Source organism: Acomys minous (genome assembly GCF_964271855.1).
Source record: "Acomys minous genome assembly, chromosome: 6".
Lineage (NCBI taxonomy): Eukaryota > Metazoa > Chordata > Mammalia > Rodentia > Muridae > Acomys > Acomys minous.
Window position 1 is genome coordinate 66156745 of NC_140487.1, and position 22632 is coordinate 66179376.

General features: G+C 40.2%; 1 protein-coding gene and 1 gene segment (V, D, J or C); both read right to left on the reverse strand.

Moving 5' to 3' along the window:
- The window catches only part of LOC311600761 (T-cell receptor beta-1 chain C region-like), a 266643-nt gene that overhangs the window by 87462 nt on the left and 156549 nt on the right, over positions 1-22632 (reverse strand).
- On the reverse strand, positions 2357-6168 carry LOC311600763 (trypsin-5-like; the record flags this gene model as incomplete). Its single annotated transcript, XM_084787803.1, has 5 exons — positions 2357-2508; positions 2775-2911; positions 3278-3531; positions 4407-4566; positions 6129-6168. The coding sequence occupies 5 exons, from the start codon at positions 6166-6168 to the stop codon at positions 2359-2361; spliced, it is 741 nt and encodes a 246-aa protein (XP_084643929.1). The 3' UTR covers positions 2357-2358.

A 22632-nucleotide genomic window follows, 5' to 3' on the forward strand; every position in this document is an offset into this window, starting at 1 on the left:
ACACACACATATATATATATATATATATATATATATATATATATTAAACAAATGAAATTTCTTATCTGGGCAAAGAATACTCCTTCTGAGATCAAAAGAAAATGTAACAAAAATTAATTCAACATCCTGCCTTTGCAAGCCCTCTTTTGAATTGTACATCAGGATTTTCCAACAGACCCCTAAAACATTATGGATTCTTGCTTATTGCCCTTGATTGCTCCCCAGAGGTGGTAAGTAGGCCATTTTGTTGGAGACACTATGCATTTCAGACACACGACCCAGAGGCTCCTTAAATGAAGTGACTAGAGCACCTTCTATCTAAGGACTAGCTTTCATGATACCAGAAGGTGCTATGTAAGCCTCCAACAGAGAGAGGCAACCAACAGCCATACCCAGCCATGATGTCTCTGAATCACCTCGCTGGTAAAGGAAACATTAATTTAAAAAGTCTCTCGTTTTGTTCAAACACATACATAATAAATGTAATAAAAAAAAAGAGGCTTTAAATATGAGAGTAGAAGGCCATGGGAGGGCCTTGAGAGAGGGTATCAAGGAGAGCCTGTAGGAGGAAAGAGAGAGGGGAAATAATATGTCTATTTCAGGTTTAAAAAAATGAAATGGTTATGTTCATAAAGCCCATGAGAGGAATCAGAGAGATGTCCATCAGTAACACACAGAAAGATGACTCAGGGGGAAATCAACCCTACCACCCTCTTGATATCAAACATTAAGTCTTTTCATATTTCTGTGAGAAGTTAAATTTATGGGCAAATAAATCTTTATTAGATTCAGACATGGTGGTTCACAGCTCAGCACACTGGAGGCCGGCCAACTTCAAGGGCAAACTGCAAATGAAAGTAAGAAGTCTCAAAAAGAATCATCATGTGCACTAGCAATGCTTATACATTTTTAAGTGGCAGCAGAAATGTTCAACATCAAAAAGACTGAAAAAGTAAGTATTGTCCAGGAAGAACACTATAGAATGTAGTGCCCAACAGACAATTAATATATTAAAAATATTTTTAACACACACACACACACACACACACACACACACACACACACAATTTGTGTTATGATTGAATGCTTGACCTGATATATACTAGACAAATACAATACCACTGAGCTAAATTCTTAGTCCTTCTTTTGTATTTAGCTTTTATTTTTGAAACAGGACCTTACAAACAACCAATGCTGGCCTTAAACCCACTGTGGAGTCCAGGCCACTCATTACAATCCTGCTCAATCGGGTTCACAAGTAGCTGAGATTTCCAGGTCCATACGAATTGGGCCCGCAGCTACATATTTTTACTTAAAAATAAATGTTTTAAAAAACAAAACAACAAAAGCACCCATCATCTTCATTCTCATTTTCTAGGTGGGATTGTAGCATATAGAGAAATTATTGAGCTTGTTCAAGGCAACATCTAGTGATAAAACAGCAGAAGCAAGTTTTAAATTGGGTGTGGCTTACCTGAGTTGAGGTTTTTTTTTTCCATATGGCGCGTTTCACAGCACCTAGCTAGACAATTCGCTGTACAGTGGCCTCATGTTTACCACAGCTGAAGCAGGAGAGAATGCAAAGCCGGATTGTAAGCGCAGAGAAGATGGGGAGGCATTCCTCAGATTTATCATCTGCTGGGTAAAGGCTACGCTAAGCCAATACCCTCTGCATGTCTGTCATCTACCTCTCCCACTCCATTAATAACCACTCTGGAGGGAAAGTAAACTAACGGTAAAAATGTCTGCATTGCTCTCTGAGAACTGCACACACTTTGCCTTATCATCAGTAAATGGAAGGAAAGGTTAGAGGCACGAAAGGGACAATGATAGAGGACGTTATTTTCTGTGGGCACAAGAACAAGCCACAGATATGTTTTCTCTGGAGCACAAAATGGTCCTACAATAATCAAATCGGACCATAGTCTTGGAATTCATAATGGTGAATGAATACCTCAACACTTTCAGGATCCACTACAACCAAATACAGCCACTCTCACTTAAAATAAGTTTTATTTATTCCTTAAAATAAAAGCGTTCAGGAACATGTTCTCTTAAAAGTCACATGTAAATACAAAAGCCTATTAAGAACAACTTTAACGTTAACTTTCTGATTTAGGTTTTTCTAAAGGAAAAAAAGGAGCTGTAATTCTTCTACCACTTAACTTCATTGTTTTTTTTCCCTCAACTACTGCTGAAATACTGTTCCATGTGTTTACACATCTCAAGTGTAGAGGAAGATGGCCTCAAATGGGAGTGTATTTCCCACAGACGAGAGAACAAAGAGCTCAGACAGACACAGAAAGTAAGGAAACATTCAATTTATTGGCATAGTGTCTTCAAAGGGAATAAGGATGTTTAGTTGGCAGCAATGGTGTCCTGGATCCAGCTCACATAGTTGCAGACCTTGGTGTACACACCAGGGTTGTCCTTCTGAGCACAGCCATAGCCCCAGGAGACAATGCCCTGGAGCTGTCCATTGCAGACCACAGGGCCACCAGAGTCACCCTAGGATGGAGGAATACAGTGTTTAAAGAAGTGGCATATAGAAAAAGGACCACATTTACTCTGATCTGAAGATCACATTCTAGCCAGCCTTGCCCCCATTGGTGTTCCCACCCTCTGCTCTTGCTAATATTAAACATGACACGCAGAATAGGCCTCCTCACATTTCCAGGGAACCACTATAGGAAATTTCCTTGCCACAGACACTAGGGCACTCCACTGCCAATCATAGGAAAACAAGGCATTTGCATGAGAAGGGAGCCAATTACCTGGCAGGAATCTTTGCCTCCCTCCAGGAAGCCAACACAGATCATGTTATTGGTGATCTTTCCAGGGTAGGAGGCTTTACAGTCAGCCTGAGACAGAATTGGGGCATCCAGGCACTGGAGCAGGTCTGGGTTGTTCACTTTGGTGAAAGGATAAGAAGGAAACATTATTCAGATCAGGCTAGGGAATCATTGTTCCAGTATGGAATACCCTATGCCTATTGGAGCATTCTTCAATATATTAAATTCTAACAAGAAGGTTAGATCCAAGAATAATCATTCTTGATATCCTTCCTGAAAATAATCATTGTGCATTCAACATTTCTCCTGTTTACCTTCTGGGATTCAGGTTATTCTATGTGCACATATCCCTTGTGCCCACTGCAGAAACATATGGGTATTGGGTTTCTGCAATGTATTTATATCTAGGAATCCAATAGTTAAAGTATTTAAATTTGTTTGGTTCTGGAAAGTTATTAAGAACGTAGCTGAAGTGTCTTACTCACCGCCAAAGCTCAAGGTGTTGCCCCAGCCAGAGATGAGACACTGAGTGCCAGCAGCTGCACAAGAAGTGGGCAGAGCTACAGTGGCCACTCGGGCATTGAGGGTCGCAGGGGAAGCGAGCTTGATCAGCATGATGTCATTGTCCAGAGTTCTTGAACTAAAGTTGGGGTGTCTGATGATCTTGGCAGCACTGACAAACTGCTCGTCGCCCTCAAGAACATCGATGTTATGCTCTCCCAGTCTCACTTGGATGCGGCTGTTGGGAAGAGAAGATGGTCAGAAACTTCTTCTTCATTACCACAAATAGTTCAGTTATTAAATGCTTTTTACTGAATATGTCTGGAATGGGGAGGAAGCCTGGCTTATATCACAGAAGGAGCAGAGATGTGCTGTGCAAGTACCACTGTGAGGCTCAATTCCTTTCTACTTCAATGAAAGGCATCATGACTGAGGTAACGGACTGCAGATGGAGCTGCTCCTCAACTGTCCCCCACTGTATGTAAATTAGCTCTTGGATTCTTCATTCTTTCTCTGTGTCTTTGGAAAGTATAAACATTTCTGAAACCTGTCTCTTAAAAACTATTATTCGAATGGTTCTAGTCCAGGTTGAGATAAAAATCATTCTGTTCTCTCAGCTGTGGGACCTGGCAACTTGCCATAATTCACTTCCTGGGTTTCTTTCATAGACTTTCTGAAATCATAATCATGCTGTTTCTGCTGCATGTTCAGTCGTGACTCCCTCGGTGAAATTAATTGAAATTGGGAGTTATAAAGAGCTCACAGATTGTGCACATTCACTGAAAACTGAGTCTATCCCTTTCCTATAGAACCCAGTGTTATGATTTATGAAAGTCTTTGTTTAACTTCCTGTTTGGTTCTTTCTACCCTAAAAATCAGCTTTCCTTGCTTTCATTATCTACACTATTTGTGTATTTTGAATGATATAGGGGTGTAAAACACTTCCTATTCCTTTTCCTTATTCTTTTCAACTTCTTGAAATAATTTGCTGTTAGTAATATGTCTTCTCTGACTCTTCCCAGTCACATTACAACCTCAGTTCTTGCCTGATATTATACCTTGCCCTTAGAAATGTCAAGTGGGTGTTTTGTACAGTCAGGGCCCATCACTTACGACTTGTAGCAGTGAGCTGCAGACACCACCCACTGGGAATTGATGAGGGAACCTCCACAGAAGTGGTAGCCAGTGTTCAGGGACACCTGGTAGGGGACGGAATGCTTCTGGCAGGTGTATCCTCCAACAATCTTGTCATCATCATCAACAGGGAAAGCAACTTGAAGAAAGACAAGAAGACCATTGAAAAGAAAATTCTAGATGCTGGTAAATGGAACTCTAGGCTTTAGCCAAATTTCATCCACTCAGTCGTCCTTAATGAGTACAGTAACAGAGGGAAGAAGTTAAAACTGTATCCCCATTAGGGATAAGACAGGTTGCCCAACATACAGAGCATTACCAGATAATAGAAAAGCATACTGTAATCTATTTCTTTGCAGTGAGTTAGCAGTGATAGGGGAAACTATGGTCTCATCATTCAGGAATAGGGTGCAGAGATGGTTGTCTGATTCACTACCTGCTTTGATCTCAAGTTGATTGTTCATTGACATCCTGTGGCTAACAGACCTTAAGGGGTTTAGGATACTTGGATCCATCTTGGAAAATATCCTTGGTATGTAGAGCTTTATGTGCTCAAGAACAATTTTTTATAGCTTAAGGCTGTGTATTAAGGACAAATACAGAATAGGACTTACAAAGGACTTACAAAAACAAAGGGAAATGTTTTTTCCCAGGATAATTTATTTTTAATTTTGATTGTATGTTTGTAAGACTTAAAGTCACTCTAATGTCTAAAACAGAATTGTATTTTTTCCTATAATATCTCGGATGTATAGATGAAAATTTAAAATATTAATATCCAGTATAATGAGGATATGAATTTCAACATATGAATATTTCTCTCTAAAGACAGCCTTGGATTTGCTATCCCCAAAATGTTGGGCTCAAACAGGAGACATTCTAGTTCATATCATGGAATCTCCATATGCCTTAGTTTTCTAGATTCTCTGATCACATTATAAATGATAGTGGAAGCCCAAGAGGCATGTCCCATGAAAGCCTTCACCTACCAGGAAAGTGAGATAGATGAGGACATCCTATTGGGACTCTAGGTGAGAGAAGCATGGGAGAATGGGGAAACAGAAGGATCCAGAGGGTCCTAGAAACCTATAAGAAGAACATTATGACAGGCAGACCTAGGCCCAGGGTTTCTCCTCAAACTATGGCACCAACCAAGGACAATACATGCAGTAAGCAAAAAACCTCTACCCAGATCTAGCCAATGGACAGGACATTCTCCAGAGATGAGTGAAGAGTGGGGACTGACTTTCACACTAACTCTGGTGCCCCATATTTGACCATGATCCCTTGATGGAGAGGCCCGGTAGCACTCAGGGGAAGGATAGCAGGCTACCAAGAAGAGACTTTATACCCTATGATCATATACAGGGGGAGGAAGTCCCCCTCAGTCACAGTCATAGGGGAGGGGAATAGGGTGAAAGTGGGAGGGAGGGAGGAATGGGAGGATACAAGGGATGGGATAACAATTGAGATGTAATATGAATGAATTAATAAATAATTAAAAGAAAGAAAAATAAACGGCAGTGTACAAGTGAGAAACTTTACCGTTATAGTAAAGCCTGAAAAATTGGAAGCAGAGTTGCTGCAGGGGGGAAGAGAGGTTACTGGAGTACAGATAGGGTAAAAAAGCAGCTTTGGTAGTAGGGCTCATGGGTCTTAGGAGAAGGAAGAGCAGGACCCGGGTTAAGGCATGGCACTCACCAGCAGCTCCCACAAGGGCCAGGAACAGGAATGGACTCATTGTGGCAGAAGGTAGTGAGCACTGGAGGAAGCCTGCCTTTATACCCCAGTGGAGGGAGGGGAAGGGACTAAGGGGAGGAACCCCACTGCTGCTGCACAAGCATACCTGTGGGTTTCCCTTTCCCAGAGTCTTACATCACCTCCTCTCTGTTTGTCTACTCTGTGGGTAGGTGAGGTGCTTGTGATAAGGAAACTTTTCTTCTTGGTGAAGACAAGGAAACAAGTTGATTCTTCGAAGGGGGCTTTAAAAACAGTGAAAACATAGACTCTGTCTATGCAACTTGGCCTTCTTAGATAGATATATAGAGGCTAGTTAGTAGAGAACACTGAAGGTCCTAAGAAAAAGCTTAATTTTTCAAGTATTTTATTTTATTTAGGTTGAGGGAGAAACGGTATTGGTAGGTAGGTTGATATACAGGGGGCTAGAGACCTGAGAAGAAGCATATCATTTCTGGATCTAATACCTATGAGTCAATGGCTCTTATCTCTAGAATTATTCATCAGGTAGATCTCAAATACATGGGCTTTAGTAATCAGAAGTAGAGTATGAAGAAACATGTCAAAGGGAGAACTAGTCATGGTTTATGCTGTAGGTTTTCAATTGCTCTCCTTCTAGCAAGGGTCATACGTGGCAATTGCTTTGACGTTTGAATTATGAAGTTTGTGTATGAGATTCCTCAATATGTTCCAGAGACAGACCAACACCACATTCTCCATTCTACTCCCTGTCATGACTTTTGACTCTCACATTTCACAATTAGCAACTTTGTGGTTTCATTAACAATCTGCACTAACTATTAAAACTTCACTATCTTCTAGAGGCAGACAGTTTGAGATAGAAGTCTATAGTCTAGATTAGATATGAGGAAGGATTTGAACAATGGTCACTCTGATTTCTGTTCAAAGAATTGCCATCAGCAGATAGGCTACTACATCAGAAAGGAGCCATGAATATAAATCAGTATTAAAAATGCAGGAGAGTTTTGATATTCTCTATATTTTTCAGTGACATTATTATATCAGACTTAGTTCAGAGTATACTTCATCTAGAACAACCATGATTGAGTTTTAACAAAGCCATTGAGTCTCAGCACCGAAATTTGTTCAAACATAAGCTGCCTAGGGGGAGTGTGTTGAAAAATGGTATATAAGATTTCATGTAATTTTATGAACCAAATTGACAAACTCTGTTAGAGTACCCACTTATTTACTTAGCAGATCTGGTGTTAGTGTTGCTGAGGGGCAAGATAATAAAAAGTTCATGATTAAACCATAGTAAATTAGAAAAGAAAAAAATTTTTTTCTACAGACGCTGATCAAATTGAGAATATCTGAGTTCAGAATCTAATGAGTACTTTTGATATGGCACATGTGGAGAGTGTTAAATGAAATGAATACCAGTCTGTACTGGGGAAGGCAATTGCAGCCTGTTAACTATATTCTTTATCCATCCACACCATGACTAGCCCAGTTGCACAACAGAAATAGTACTCAGAAATCTTCCTTCTGCACCGCAAATCTTATTAAATGGTTCATGGAGTCATGCCTAAAGTGGAGTACCGATCTATTTGTAAAATGTCTGACAGCTTTTCACGACTTTCCCCCAAATAGTCATCCACTACCTTGGTTAGGTATAAAGCCTCATTTTCCTTTTTAAAACTAGGTTATGGTGAAGTATAAAAAAGGTCTTATCATTAATTAATAAGGAAAATACTATGACTCAGGATGGACTCATTTTTGGCAGAGGAATTGCGTAAATTTTACATATGGCCCCAAGGCTTCCGAAAGCTCTGGAAACCTTTGTGAAGGTAAGATTTTACACAGATGGCATCTAAAAGACTACTGCTAAGAAAGGCACAGCTCCTTAGAAGACTAATTACACAGCTGCCTCATCCTGCTATTTTTGTTCTCAGTGGAGTTTGAACACCACATTTTTAATTTACCTGGCACTGTGTCTCAGAGCATTGTCTTACCATGACTTCTCACCCACCTGAGGCATGTCTAAAACAGGGCCGGTCATAGCCATATGACAGAATATTATGGTATTATTATGGGTGGTTGGATAGTAAGCAAATATTCTGTAATATAGCTAATATGTTTTTGTTTTATTTTGTTAAAAACATCTTTTTGATTCTTTGTGATTTCACTTATACAGTCCAGCCTCACTCATCTCCCCATTCATCTATATCTGCCAATTGCCCTTGAAATCTCACCAATTAAGACACAAACAAAATAAAGGGAAAAAAAGCCTAGAAAACATCTCATTGTGGAAGCTGTAGTGTGTTCCAGTGTGTCCCAATTTATACCCTCCTGGCAAAATATCGTCATTTACAAAAGTTGAATTCCACATGTTATTGGTCTGCTTTGAGGTCTCTGAACTCTATGACATCAATATTGGCTCTTCACTTGGACTTCTCCTGATAACCCTGTAGGTGTCCATTTCATGGAGATCACACAGGTTTGGAACAGCAGAGCTGGCTCCTTCACAGGCTCTAAAAGGTCACAGATGATGTAGATTTAGGTGTGGGCCAACTCAAAGCCCTGGATTTGGGTTTTGATGGTAGCTGTGCTGGTCATCCTGTCTTTTCTCTTCTACCTGCACTATCAGAGTGACCTCTCCCATGCTGTGCCTCCAGATAAGGTTCAACTCTCCCACTCTCATGGCTGACTGATTCATACCCAGGCCTCCAGAGCCAACTCTATTGCACAGCCCAGTTGAGGTGTGGGTCCCATTCTCCCACCAATGAGCATCAGGGATAGCTTTCCTATTCTCATGCCCTTGGGATCAGTTCTCCAGACTACCACAGGTGTCAAGGGGGAAAGTGATGAAGGCATTACCACTTCACACTCTCCACATCATGTCAGACTCTAGACCAGTGTCAAGGCCAGCTCTCCTGCGCTCATGTCCCCCCTTGTAGGCTCACAATGTGTCCTCTCCTACAGGATGAGTTCTACTGTGTTGTCCAGGCAAGGAGTCACCTAGATCTCCTGAGTCCTGTAGCTGGCAAGGGGCAAGACCAGATTATCCACTCTCAGGACCCTAGTACCTATTCTCCTGATGGCGGCAGGTGGCAAGAGTCTGTGGGAAAGGAATTGTCACCACTTTTGCCAAGGTACCTCAAAGCAGAAGAGTAGTGGAGCAGCTCTCTAGGTCTCAAACCCTCAGGGTAGGCTCACTAACATTCCTGCCCTACCCATCACCAGGGCTGTCTCTATTCTGCTGCTCAGACAAGGTAAATGCATGACTTCCTCTTCAGACTGATGCAGCCATGAAGGGCTGGGACAGCAACACTCCTTTTAGGACCCTGTGACCAGATCTTCTAACTGCTGCAGATGGCAAGAAGCTGTGCATGGGGAGCAATCATCTCCACACCAGCTTTACCTTAAGCAGAGGTGTGGCAGGGCCAGCACTCCAATGATTATGCCCTCTGGGCTAGCTTGCCCACATTGGTGCCACCAGGGCAGCTCCACTGGGATGGCAAGGCTAGGTAGAGGGACTTCTCTACAGAGATGGGGCCAGCTATCCAGAGCTCAGCAGCCAGGGAGAGACAAGACCAGGCTTGCACAGACCCTGGACATCCACCTGTTCCCAAGTGGCTGCCTAAGACTTTTACAAGAAAGGCAAGGTCCAAGACTTGAGAAAGTGAAGTCTACACAGACTCCCACGCCTATGCCAGAAACTATGTACAATTGATACCTTGGAAAGGGAAAATCAGTTTTCACCAATGGACTATCACTGAATATACCAACTAAGCATTAGGAAAGGACACATGTGTCTGTAAGATGATGAATAGAAAATGATCGCCATGGTTGTGAGTGTACTTTTGTAGGGTTTTTTCTTTGTCTTATTAGTTTTCTTCTTTTTTATCATGCTTATTGAATACTTTTTCTTTTATATATTTGGGTGAGTGAGAAAGAACATAGAGTTGGTTGAGTAGGGAAGTGAGGATAATATATAATGAGTAATATGCTAAGGATATATTTTATGAACATTTATATAAAATGTTAATCCTCATAAGGAGGATTAAACTAAAATATTGAATGCAATTGTAGGCTGAACCAACAACTTCAGCCATGAATTAGAAATTATGAAGGAGATCACCCTGAAGTGAGTAAGTCAAGGAAAATATAATGGAAAGCATTACCAATAGAGTAAACAAGCCAAAGGAAAGAATACCACATGTTTGAGACAATGCTGAGAAATTATTAACATGGAGAGTAATGGAAAAAAATCATTCACGACTCTATCATCCAGGACATCTGGATAGGAGGTCAAACAAATAAGTCTGCGGTCTCACCTGAGAGGTTGGCTCCGCTGCTGCTACTTTGGTTTTTAGCCCACAGAGACACAAATGAATGTCTACTTCTACTCAACTCTCATGTTTAGCACTTTACCAAGCTTCCCTTCCTTTTTCCCTATAAAACCTTACAATTATTGGAACATAATGTAGGATTTCAATGATATTTTCAAGCATGCGCATTACTGTCCATTTGTCATAATTGTTCTCCCTATTGCAGTCTTTGACCTTCTCACTATTGTTCCTGACACCTTCTTCCTCCCAGTTGTCTCCGTTCTACTTTCACTTGTATGCTCATCTTATGAGGGAACGATGCAATATTTGTTTTTGAGACTTCTGCTTCACATGATAATCTCAAGTTTCATTCCATTTTTCCTTGTAAATAGCATTATAGTATTATTCTCTATCATTGATTTAAACTCCATTTTAGGTATTCATCATTTTTTTTTAAATTTGATATTTTAATTGGCAAGTTAAGAATATTTGCAGTTAGTTGTTCTTGAAAGATATATCCTGATTCCTCTAATTTTGTTTGTTATCTTTCTGATTGTTTTGCATGTTTGTTCCTTTCTCCTTTATTTCTAATGTTTAGTTGGTTTTCTTACTTCTTCTTATTATTATGTTCATATAATTTTCATTAACATTTTCAGTTAAATTTTTACTAACGCTATTTTTATTTTTATTTTTTATTTTGTTGTTTTCTTGTCACAGAAGCTGTAGTGTATCACGCAGTATAGCATTTGTCCACATATGTTTACTTTCAAATGTTCACTGTTATGAGTCATGGGTCTTGTTTGAGGCCTACACTATCGTTACCAGACCCTCACTGTGACTGTGACTGCTGTTGGATATCCCATTGTTGCCATGTGCCAAGGAGATTCTTAATCTTTGAATCTGCAGATCCAGCCCCTTCATATATTCCATCAGGTCATACATGGAGTGAGGTCCACTCAGAGCCCTGGATCTCGCTCAGACTCTACTCGAACAGCACCCCCTCCTGGAAGCCATCTCCTTGGCCCACAATATGCTTGCCTGCAATCTGAAAAGCAGCAGCAGCTGCAGCAATGGCCCAGGGTCCCTGGGAGCTCACCGGAGCATCATTCCATGGTCCTGTGCCAGGAGGGCGTGGATGATCCACATGACAGGATTTCCTTCTTTCTGAAAAACACCAGCACTGTGTTTTGGAGCTCTCAGTATGGTCCTTTGGTGGCTGTGCAGTCACTGCTGTTCCATGGACCAGACAAAGTGCGCGATGGATGCCATCTTGGATGATCTTTGCTTGGGTATTTTTAATAAATTGCGCTAAATGTTCCTTCTAAATCTGGCCGCCCTTGGGGGTGAACATTTCTGTGTAGTGCTGGAACACAATCATCCTCTTCAGAATGCATTGAGGACCTCATCTTTCTAAGCCCGCAGACCCGCACCTGCTGCACAGACTTATCTTTATTTTTTAATATATTTTATTAATTTGTTCATATTACATCTCAGTTATTATCCCATCCCTTGTATCCTCTCATTCCTCCCTCCCTCCCATTTTCCCCTTATTCCCCTCCCCTATGACTGTGACTGAGGGGGATTTCCTCCCCCTGAATATGCTCATAGGGTATCAAGTCTCTTCTTGGTAGCCTGCTATCCTTCCTCTGAGTGCCTATTCTGATCATTTTTTCCCTCATCCAACTCCTCCAAAACCCTAACTATCTACTCACAAATACAAATCCACATCATTTCTTTCCCCCTCTCCTTATAAAATAAGCACTCAACTAAAAGAGTGAAAAGCATGCAAACCATAATATGATACAATAAACAAATGGGGACAATAAGGAACAAATAGGAAAGCACATATAACACATACAGTCACCAAAAACATACACATGAAAAAACATAATTAGAAACCATAATATGTAAGCAAAAGTTCTTTAACATTAAAAAAGATGCTCAAAGCATTATGAGAGCAAAGAAACCTCCAAATATTATTAAGTTAATACATTGGTTATCTACTTTTGTGCATGGGACTTGCCTGTATGGTTTGTACACCAATGAGACTTCTGTTAGAGAAAACAAATGCTTTTTTTTTGTAAGCAGCTGTAAGTTGGAGATAGCGTCTGGCTTAGGGATAGGAGCTTCGGTCTACTTTCCCTCTCAGTGTCAGAAACCTATCTAACGTGGACACATTCAGATCTCTGAATTCACATGTGCCTCTGTTCTGGAGTGTCTGAAAGGCCTTGGTTCTTTGGTGTCTTCCATCTCCACTGGATCTTACAGTTTTTCTTTGTCCTCTTATGCTAAGTTCTCTGAGCTATGAGGATGAGGACTTGATGGAGAAATCACACTTAGGGGTGAGTGCTAGAAGTTCTCTTACTCTCTGTACATTGTCCAGTTGTGGTTCTTTATACTTATTTTCAGCTACTGCAGGAGGAAGGCTCTCTGATGATGCCCAAGTAAAACACTGATCTATGAATGTGGCACTGTTATGTACCATTTTATTGCTGTGTTCCTTTAGCAGAACTATAGTATTTGATTTTCATCTAGGTCCTTGGCCAATCTGGTCACATGTTCTTAGGTACACTAATAGCGTCAAGTATGGGTTTCATATCCTTAAGTGGGTTTTAAGTCCAACTGGATAAGAGACCAGTTTTACCGATTTTGTGCCAGTTTTACACCTGTATATGATGCAGGAAGATCAGTATTTTGAATCAAATTCTTTGTTGATAGGTTGGTATTTTAGGGGTTTATGATGAGACACCAACTCTCATAAATGAAAGCATATAATTAGGGCTGGCTTTGGGTCCCAAGGAGGCATTCTGTACACAGGAAAGCACTGTTCTCCTGGAGAAGGGTTCTACATAGCTATCTGGATGCAGGAGGCAGAGAGAATAAGTCACTGGGCCTGCAAGGAGAATCTGATACCTCAAATCCCATCCCCAGTGACACAGTTTCATCAAGACCATAAGAACATATGAGGAACAAAATGGACTTCATGATCTAGGTAAGGAAAACCGTTCTTTCCATGTGTGGCTCCCTATATTCAGTGAAGGGTATAGTGAAGGAAGGAAACTGAAAATTGTTTGTTCATATTCTTCCAGAAAGACAAGTGCAGGTGGAAAATGGCTGTGTAGTTTTTTTCCCAACTGGGAACTTTTATTTGATTTTCAGCATAGTGTTTAGCTGCCACCTGCACCCAGTCACACATGCTCCAATAATTTCCACATCTTCCCATGGCCTTGGGGCAGCATGCGAGTTTTAGATTATTTTTCCAAATCAATCCATCGCGAATATCTCATACTAACATGATTATGAAAAATATGAAAGAACGTGGATAATTTGAAACCTGACAGACAGAGCAATATGACAGATCATCCACTTAAGAATTAGCCCAGGATCAAATAATTGAGGAACAGTATGCAGATAAGAGAATTGTTGACAAGTCATTGAGATCAAAACTAAATAGAGAAATAATAAAACTGACTGACATATGGATCAAATGGACATCACATATCTACAGGACATTTCACCCCCAAACTAAAGAATACACTTTCATTTCAGGACATCATGATAAGTACCCTCTACAAAATTGACCCTATACTCAGTCTCATAGGAAGCCTAAGCCAATGCCAAGAAAACTGAAATAACCCATTGTATATGTTCAGACCACCATAGATTATAGCTAGAATTGAACAAAAACAAAAACAACAGAAAGCCTACAAAATTCAAGGAAACTGAACCACTCTTTACTCAGTGACCTTTGGGTCAGGGAGCAAATAAAGACATAAAACACTTTCAAGAATTCAATGACAATGAAGGCAAAACATACCCAAACTTATGGGACACAATGAGAGTAGTGTTAAGAGGAGTGATCATAGCACTAAGTGTCACATTCTGTGGAGAAAAAGAGCCTTGTGGAAGAGTGGAGAGGAGGACAAAATGCCTAAGAGGGGACAGGAGCATCATAAGAACAACAGAACCAACTAAATAGGGCTTATGGCACCTGTGGAGAGCGAAGCTCTAACCAAGAACCATGCATGAACTGGACCTAGGCCCCCTACACAGATATAAGTGATGGACAGCTCAGTCCCTCATACTAGGGTCCCCTAGTAAGGGTTGACTCTGATACTGTCTCTGTTGCCTGCTTTTCACTTTCCCCTGGCAAGTTACCTTGCTAGATCACAGGGGAAAAGGATATGCTCAGTCCTAAAGCAACTTAATATTCTGGGGTGGATGGGAGAGTGGGTAGGTGTGATTCTCCTCTCCGAGGAGTAGGAAGGGGCATAGGGGAACAGTGGGGGAAGGTGGGACCAAGAGGAGAGGAGGGAGGAGACAGTGACAGGGATATAAAGTGAATAATTAATTTTAAAAAAGAAACTGGAGAGTTCAGATCTCATACTAGCAACTTAACAGCAGACCTGAAAGCTATAGAAAAAAATCAAAGAAAGACTTCAATTACCAGGAAACTGAGACAGAGGGGAGGACATTCTAGTGGGACTCTAGATGAGAGAATCATGGGAGAATGGCAAAGTAGTAGGACCCAGAGGGTCCTAGAAGCCTACAAGTAGAACATTATGATAGGCAGATTTGGGCCCAGCGGTCCCGCTCAAACTAAGGCACCAGCCAAGGACAATACAGGCGGTAAACCTTAAACCCCTACCCAGATCTAGCCAATGGACAGAACACTCTCCACAGTAGAGTGGAGAATGGGATATGACTTTCTCACATACTCTGGTGCCTCACCTTTGACCATGTCCCCTGGAGGGGGAGACCTGGTGGCACTCAGAGGAAGGACAGCAGGTTACCAAGAAGAGACTTGATACCCTATGAGCATATACAGGGGGAGGTAATCCCCCTCAGGAACAGTCATGGGGAGGGGAATAAGGGGAAAATGGGAGGGAGGGAAGAATGGGAGGATACAAGGAATGGGATAACCATTGAGATGTAACAAGAATAAATTTTTAAAAAATCAATCAATCCCAAGAGGAGTAAATTGCAGGAAATATTTAAACTCATGGCTGAAATCAATAAATTCAAAATGAAGAAAACTATACAAAGAATCAGTGAAAACAGGAGTTGGCTCTTTGAGAAAATCAACAAATAAAATTCAAACTAGCTAAAAGGCGAAGAGGTAATATCCATATAATAAGCCAAAAATGAAAGTGGGAATATAGCAACAGACAAAGGAAACCCAAATAATTATTATGTCTCACTTAAGAACCTGTACTCCACTAAATTGGATAATCTAAACAAAATGAACTCTTTTCTTTTCTTTTTTTTCTCTTTTATATTTTGTTTTTGTCTATCTTCTATATCTCAACCTCAAAACCCTCCCCCAATCTCCCTTCTTCATTTCAGAGAAGAGAAAGTCCCAAGAAAGAGCAATACACCCTGGTACCTCAAGTTGTAGCAGGAATAAAAGTATCCTCTGCCACTGGAGCCTGACAAGGCAGAGTTCAGGGATAAGATTCCAGTAGTAGGCAAAAGAGTAGGAGACAGCAACTACTCCCATGATTAGGGCACCCACATGTTGACCATTGTATACACAAACCAAGTATGTGTAGGGGGTCTAGGCCCAGCCAATGCATGCTCTTTTGTTGTTGATTAATCTCTTAGAGCCCCCAGGTCATAAGCTAGTTGACTCAGTAAGTTTTCTTGTGATTTCCTTGATCCCTCAGACTGATATTTTCCTTCTTCCACAGAACTCCTCAAGCTCAGTCTCTGCATCTGTTCCTATCCAGTAATAAGTCCTCTCAGAAGACAGGTTTTCTAGGCTGTTGTCTTTGTCTGCATCATAACAGGGTATGGTACCATAAATATTAACAAGAGTTGGTTCTTTCACCTTGAGCAGGTCTCAAGTTGGGCCAGTCATCATCGGTCTGCCATTCCTTCTATTTCTGCTTCATATTTACCCTTATACTTCTTGTACACAAGACAAATTTTAGGATGAAGACTTTATGGGTTGGTTGGGGTCCCCCTTTCCCCACTGAAAGTCCTACCTAGCCGAAGGAAGTGGCAACTTCAGTCTCCTTAATTTTTATGGCTAAGATTTTTACCTAGAGTCACCAGAAAAGACTCTGAGTAGCCTCCTCTGTCCCAGAGATGCTCCCCTAATGGACTTCTATTCTCAATGGCCTCCTTGAATGCACTTCTTTAGCTCTCCATATGCTGATCCCCACCCTGTTACATTCCCCACATCCTCTCTTACTCAGTTCCCTCCCTCCATCAATAAATTAGAAACAAAGAGAACAATGTAAACAATCAACAAAACCAAGAGCTGATTCTTTGAGAAAATCAACAAAATAGACAAACCCTTAGCCAAACTAACTAAAAGGCAGAGACAATATCTAAATTAACAAAATCATAAATGATAGGGGGACATTACAACAGACATTGAGGAAATCCAATGAATCATTAAGGTTTACTTCAAAATCCTGTATGCCACAAAATTGGAAATCTAAAAAGATTGGATAGTTTTCTTTATATACTCCACTTATCAAAGCTAAATCAAGGTAAGGTAAACAAATTAAATAGTCCTGTAACCCCTAAAGAAGAAGAAACAGTCATTAAAAGTCTCCCCAAAAGCCCACAGCCAGATTATTTCAACACAGAATTCTTCGAGACATTAAAAAAAGAGCTAATAGCAATATTCCTCAAATTATTCCACAAAACAGGACTAGAAGGAACACTGCCAAACTCACTCTATGAGACGACATTCATCTTGATGCAGCCATACAAACTCAAAAAAGAAACAATTTCAGAACAATGTACTTTATCAATGTTGATGCGAATATACTCAATTAAATACTCAGAAGCCAAATCCAAGAACAGATTAAAACATCATTCACCATGGTCAAGTAGGCTTCATATCAGATATGCAAATGTGATTCAATACATGAAAATCCCTTAGAGCAATGAACCATGAAAACAAACAAAGAAAAGAGTCACCCTCTTATTAATTGCTGATAAAGACTTTGTCAAAATCCAAAACCCCTTCATGAGTAAAAGTCTTAGAGAGATCAAGGATATAAGGGGCATACATAAACACAATAAAGGCAATATATAACAAGCCTATAGACAACCTCAAATTAAAAGGGAAGAAACATAAAGCAACTCCACTAAAGTCAGGGGCAACACAAGGTTTTGTACTCTCTCCATATCTATTTAATATACTACTTGAAGTATTAGCCAAAGCAATAAGACAACTAGAGGAGATCAAAGTTATAGAAATTGGAAAGAAAGAAGTTGAATTATCCTTACTCACAGATGATATGATAGTATACATACATGATCCTAAAAATTCTATCAGAGAACTCCTTCAGCTGATGAATACCCTCTGGCTACAAAACGAACAACAACAACAAAATTAATAACCCTTTTGTATACAATGATAAATGGGAAAGAAAGAAATTAGGAAAACAACACTCTTCAGCATAGCCACAAATAATATAAAGTATCTTGGTGTGACTCTTATCAAACAACCTGTGTGACAAAAACTTCAAGTCTCTGACAAAAGAAATTAAATAAGATATCAGAAGATGGAAAGACTTTCCACGCCCATGGATCAGTAGGATTAATATAGAAAAATGGCCATCTTACTAAAAGCAATATACAAGTTCAATGAAATTCATATCTTTACAAAACTTGAAAGAACAATTTTTAACTTTGAACAGAAAAACAAACAAACAAACAAACAAAAAACAAAACAAAACAAAACCAAAACAGAAAAGCTAAAACAATCCTGTACAAGAAAAGAACTTCTGGTGGTATCACCATCCCTGATTTCATGTGTTATTACAAAACAATAATAATAAAGACTGCATGGTAGTAACATAAAAAACAGGCAGGTATATAAATTGAATTGAATTGAATTGAATTGAATTGAATTGAATTGAATTGAATTGAATTGAAAAACCAGAAATAAACCCATATAAGAGGGAGATGCAAGATAGCAGTTCCAACCACACAGTTTCTGATCAACAGGGCAATAGTGATAGCACCACGACCAAAGACCCAAACTGCTGGATCTAAAACACCACTGCTGGTGTTTCCCACATGAGAGAGGAACACATGGTGTGGAACACAGGTGAGTGTGGGCTCAGGTCACTTGACTAATGCACAGAAAATCTGGTCTCTGCAGGCTTGCATGAGGTCTCCAGTGTCCATCCACACGTGCTCAGTGTCTCAGACAGAACTGAGGGCCACTAAACACCAGAGTCTGGGTCTTCCAGCCAAGTGGACTCCAAGATATGGGGCACAAGTATATTTGACCTCAGATCATGCAGGTAATCCACTGAAAATTTTCCATGACACACAGGACCCAGTTCTCAGCCTATAGCCACTCATCTACCAGGTGCTCTTAATGGCCACTGAAGGGCACGAGAAACTACCACCCAATGCCAGAGCCATCCAGATGGCCAAAGGCCAGTGTACCAACACAAACAACAAAAGCCAAAGTAATACAGAAACTGCAGAACCCAATATCCCAAAGCAATAAGCCCACAACACTGTAACACAACTGAAACACATGAAAACGACCCCAGCCTATCCTCATGAAGATGATAATTGAGGAAATGAATAAAATTCATAAATAAATACAAGAATATACATTTATTGAAACCCTTAGAGAAGCCATGAGACAGGACTATAGGGGGAAATGAATTTCAAAAAAATTCAATCAGGTGAAGAAAATCAATCAAATGGTTCAAGATCTGAAGATGAAAGTGGAAACAATAAAAGAAAAACCACAAAATGAAGAAATACTAGAAAGAGACAACTTAGAGAAGAAAACAGGAACTATAAAGTTAAAGATCTCCAACAGAATGTGAGAGATGAAGGAAAGAATCTCAGGTGTAGAAGATAAAGTGGGAGAATTTGATGCAATCATCAAAGAAAATGTTAAATCTAAAAAATTCCTGACACAAAACACTCAAGAAATCAAAGACAAAACCAAAAATAACAGGAATCGAGGAAAGAGAAGATTCCCTGCTCCAAGGCTCACAAGATTTTTCAACAAAATCATAGAAGAAAAATCCCCCAATTTAAAGAAAGAGATGCCTATAAACATTCAACAAGGCTATAGAACATGGAATGGAGTAGAACAAAGAAGAAAATACTTCCACCACATAATAATCGAAACACTAAACGTAAAGAAAAAAAAAAAGAAAAAAGAAAAGAAAAGCAGCAATGGAAAAAGGCAAAGTAACACACAATGGCAAAGTTATTAGAATCACACCCGACTTTTATGCAGAGACCATAAAAGCCAGAGGGGCCTTAGCAAATCTCTTACAAACCCTAAAAAACCACAGATCGTGGTCCAGACTACTATATCCAGCAAAACTTTCAATAAACATACAAGGAGGAAACAAGTTATTCCATGACAAAATCAAATTCAAACATTTCCTGTTCACAATTTCAGCCCTGCAGAAGATAGTCAAAGGAAAACTTCAATCCACAGAGGCTCACTACACCCCAGGAAACAGAGGAAGTATATAACTTCACTTAAGCAAACCAAAAATGTCCCAGCCTGCAAAACAAATCGAACCAGGGTTCACCTGAAAGAGGGGGTGCAGATTGAAAGTGGGGACAGAGATGCAAGAAAACTGAGTCAAGACTGGAAATTTCTGATCAAGACTCCCTTTAATGCAGATGAGTAAGTCTCTATATAGGAAGGTCAACAGGATCTAGTCTAATCCCACTTTCCCTAGCCCCCAGGCAAGAATACAATCACCTGAATAGCTCCCTGCAAGAATGTCCTTAATCCTCTGGGTAGTTCCCTGTAAGAACTTCCCTATTTCTCTGGTTAGCCAATCCAAAGATAGCCTAGAGCACAAGACCTCCTTCAGCAAGGGTCAACAACTGGAAGGTCACAGCTTGCAGCCTAAGCATGGGATTTCTAACATGGCTGAATTTAGCATGGGCCCCCACATCTGCCCCTTCCAAAATAAAATGATAAAGAGCATGTCTCAGGTCAGTGAGTTGAATACTTATCCTTACCCATCATTGGCACATGAATTCCATCATTCATGCCCTGGCTTAGGTTAAAGAAGGTTCAGACTCCTCTTACCCGTCTCTGGCTTGCCTTTATAGCAATATATGAAGAAAGGCACTGTCTTTGAGCTCTATGTCATGTACTCACAAAGAGTCTAGGGAAGTCGAGCATGACACTGTAACTTGTTCAGTTGTCTCAAATTGCTAACCTCTTAGTTAAGGCATAAACAATATTAGTAAACCAATAATAGCAAACAAACAAACAAAAACAGTAAATACAAGAATAATAACAGAGGTTTTAACACTCAACAGCACACCATAAATCCATCTTCAGTTCTCCACAGTCCTGCTCATGAAACTGACCACAACAATTAGGGTGGAAAAGTACTGTAAAGCTTAAAATCTGAGCTTCCGGAAGAAAATATTCCAGAGGACTCTCTGCAAAGCACCATCTACAAAGTTCAGTCAGGTCCATAAGGAGGATGCCTAATAGGTACTGGAACACTAGAGGTCTCCTTTCCTCCTCATACACAGGGAAATCAGGCAGTGAGTGTTGTTGATATATGTTATCCCAAGAAGCAGGTTGAAGAAGAGAAGGATCAGGAATCAGTGTCCAATGAAGCTTCACCTTTGATCTCAGAATCATCAGCAGACTCATCCATGCCAGCATCCACTTGATGCACAAGACTCTCAAGTAGCTAGCATGCAACACCATGTTCCTGTGAGAAAACACAAACAGAGCCTCGACCCCATATTAATACAGGGTCGGGTCCATTCCACTGTCCAATTAAAGGATCCTTCCACGTCACTCTAGTGAAGGATGACTGAGTATTAGTGTGCTGCAGAATTTCCTTTGACATCAAGCAGTTAAAATTTTAAAATAAAGAGAACATGACTCAAAGCATTTTTAGGTGATTGGGAGTAAAGTTCCCCCTTCTTTATTTTTTTTTGTAAATAGGTTTTTATGGAGGAATGAGCTCGTTCCATCATACCTTGTCCTTGAAGATTATAAGGAATACCTGTAATATGCTTTATGGAAAAAGAGTCACACAATTTTTGAAAAGCTTTGTTAACATACCCTGGGCCATTATCTGTCTTGATAGCCTTAGGCACACCAATGTCAGAAAAGGCAGACAGACAGTGAGCAATTACATTTTTTTTTGTGGCTTCTCCAGATTGGAGAGAAGCAATTAAATATCCAGAATATGTCTCTATAGACACATGAATGTATTTTACTTTCCAAATTCAGGTATATGAGTAACATCCATTTGTCAAAGTTGGCTAAGGACCAGTTCTTTGGGATTAATTCCCAGATGTGGTACAGGAAGAAACAGAGGACATGTGGAGCATGCATTCACAATGGCTCGAGCTTGCTCTTTTGTTATCCTATATTGAAGTCTTAGAATTTGGCTATTAATATGATGCAAATCTTGAGCTTTTTGAGCCTTTTCTACACTTGTAAGGCATACCAAATTCTTGGTGGCTGCATCTGCTAGAGCATTACCTGCAGCCAAATGTCCAGGTAAATCAGTGTGAACTCTTAAATGTCTTATAAAAAAAAAAAAAAGGATGTTTTTGCTTTTGAATACCTGTCTGGATTTGAGAAAATATTCCAGCAGCCCTTGATTGGGGTTAGATTTGTCCTGCAGTTCCTATGTGAGGAACTGCCTCTGCTACATAGCCAGTATCTGAATATAAATTAAAGGAACAAAGGCCATAATGTTGGAAAAGAGTAGCTACCACTGGCACCTCAGCAATTTGAGTAGATTTAGCAGTAGCAAGAATAACATGTCTGCCCTTCTACTGCATAACTAGCTCTTCCATTAGAAGATCCAGCAGTAAAAATCAGCAAATCGTCTCTCACAGGCTGAAATTGAGTTATCTTAGGAAAAATAACTGGATGTTTATTTAAGGAGTGGAGAAGCCTGTTAGAGGGAAAATGGTTATCTATATATCCACAAAATTGTGCACAAGCCAACGGCCAATCGTCGGTGTTAGCAGACAGTCAATTTTGCTGTTCCTTGGAAGACATAATAGGAGCTCCTTGCCAGAACACCACAGTAGGCATAGTTTGAGTGGCCAGGATAATATACCCTAGAGGCTTGTCATAATCTATATGGGCTATGAATTGATGGGAGATAGGCTCTTTCACTAATGCCAAGACTTTCCTAGCTTCAGCTGTCAGCTCCCAGGGT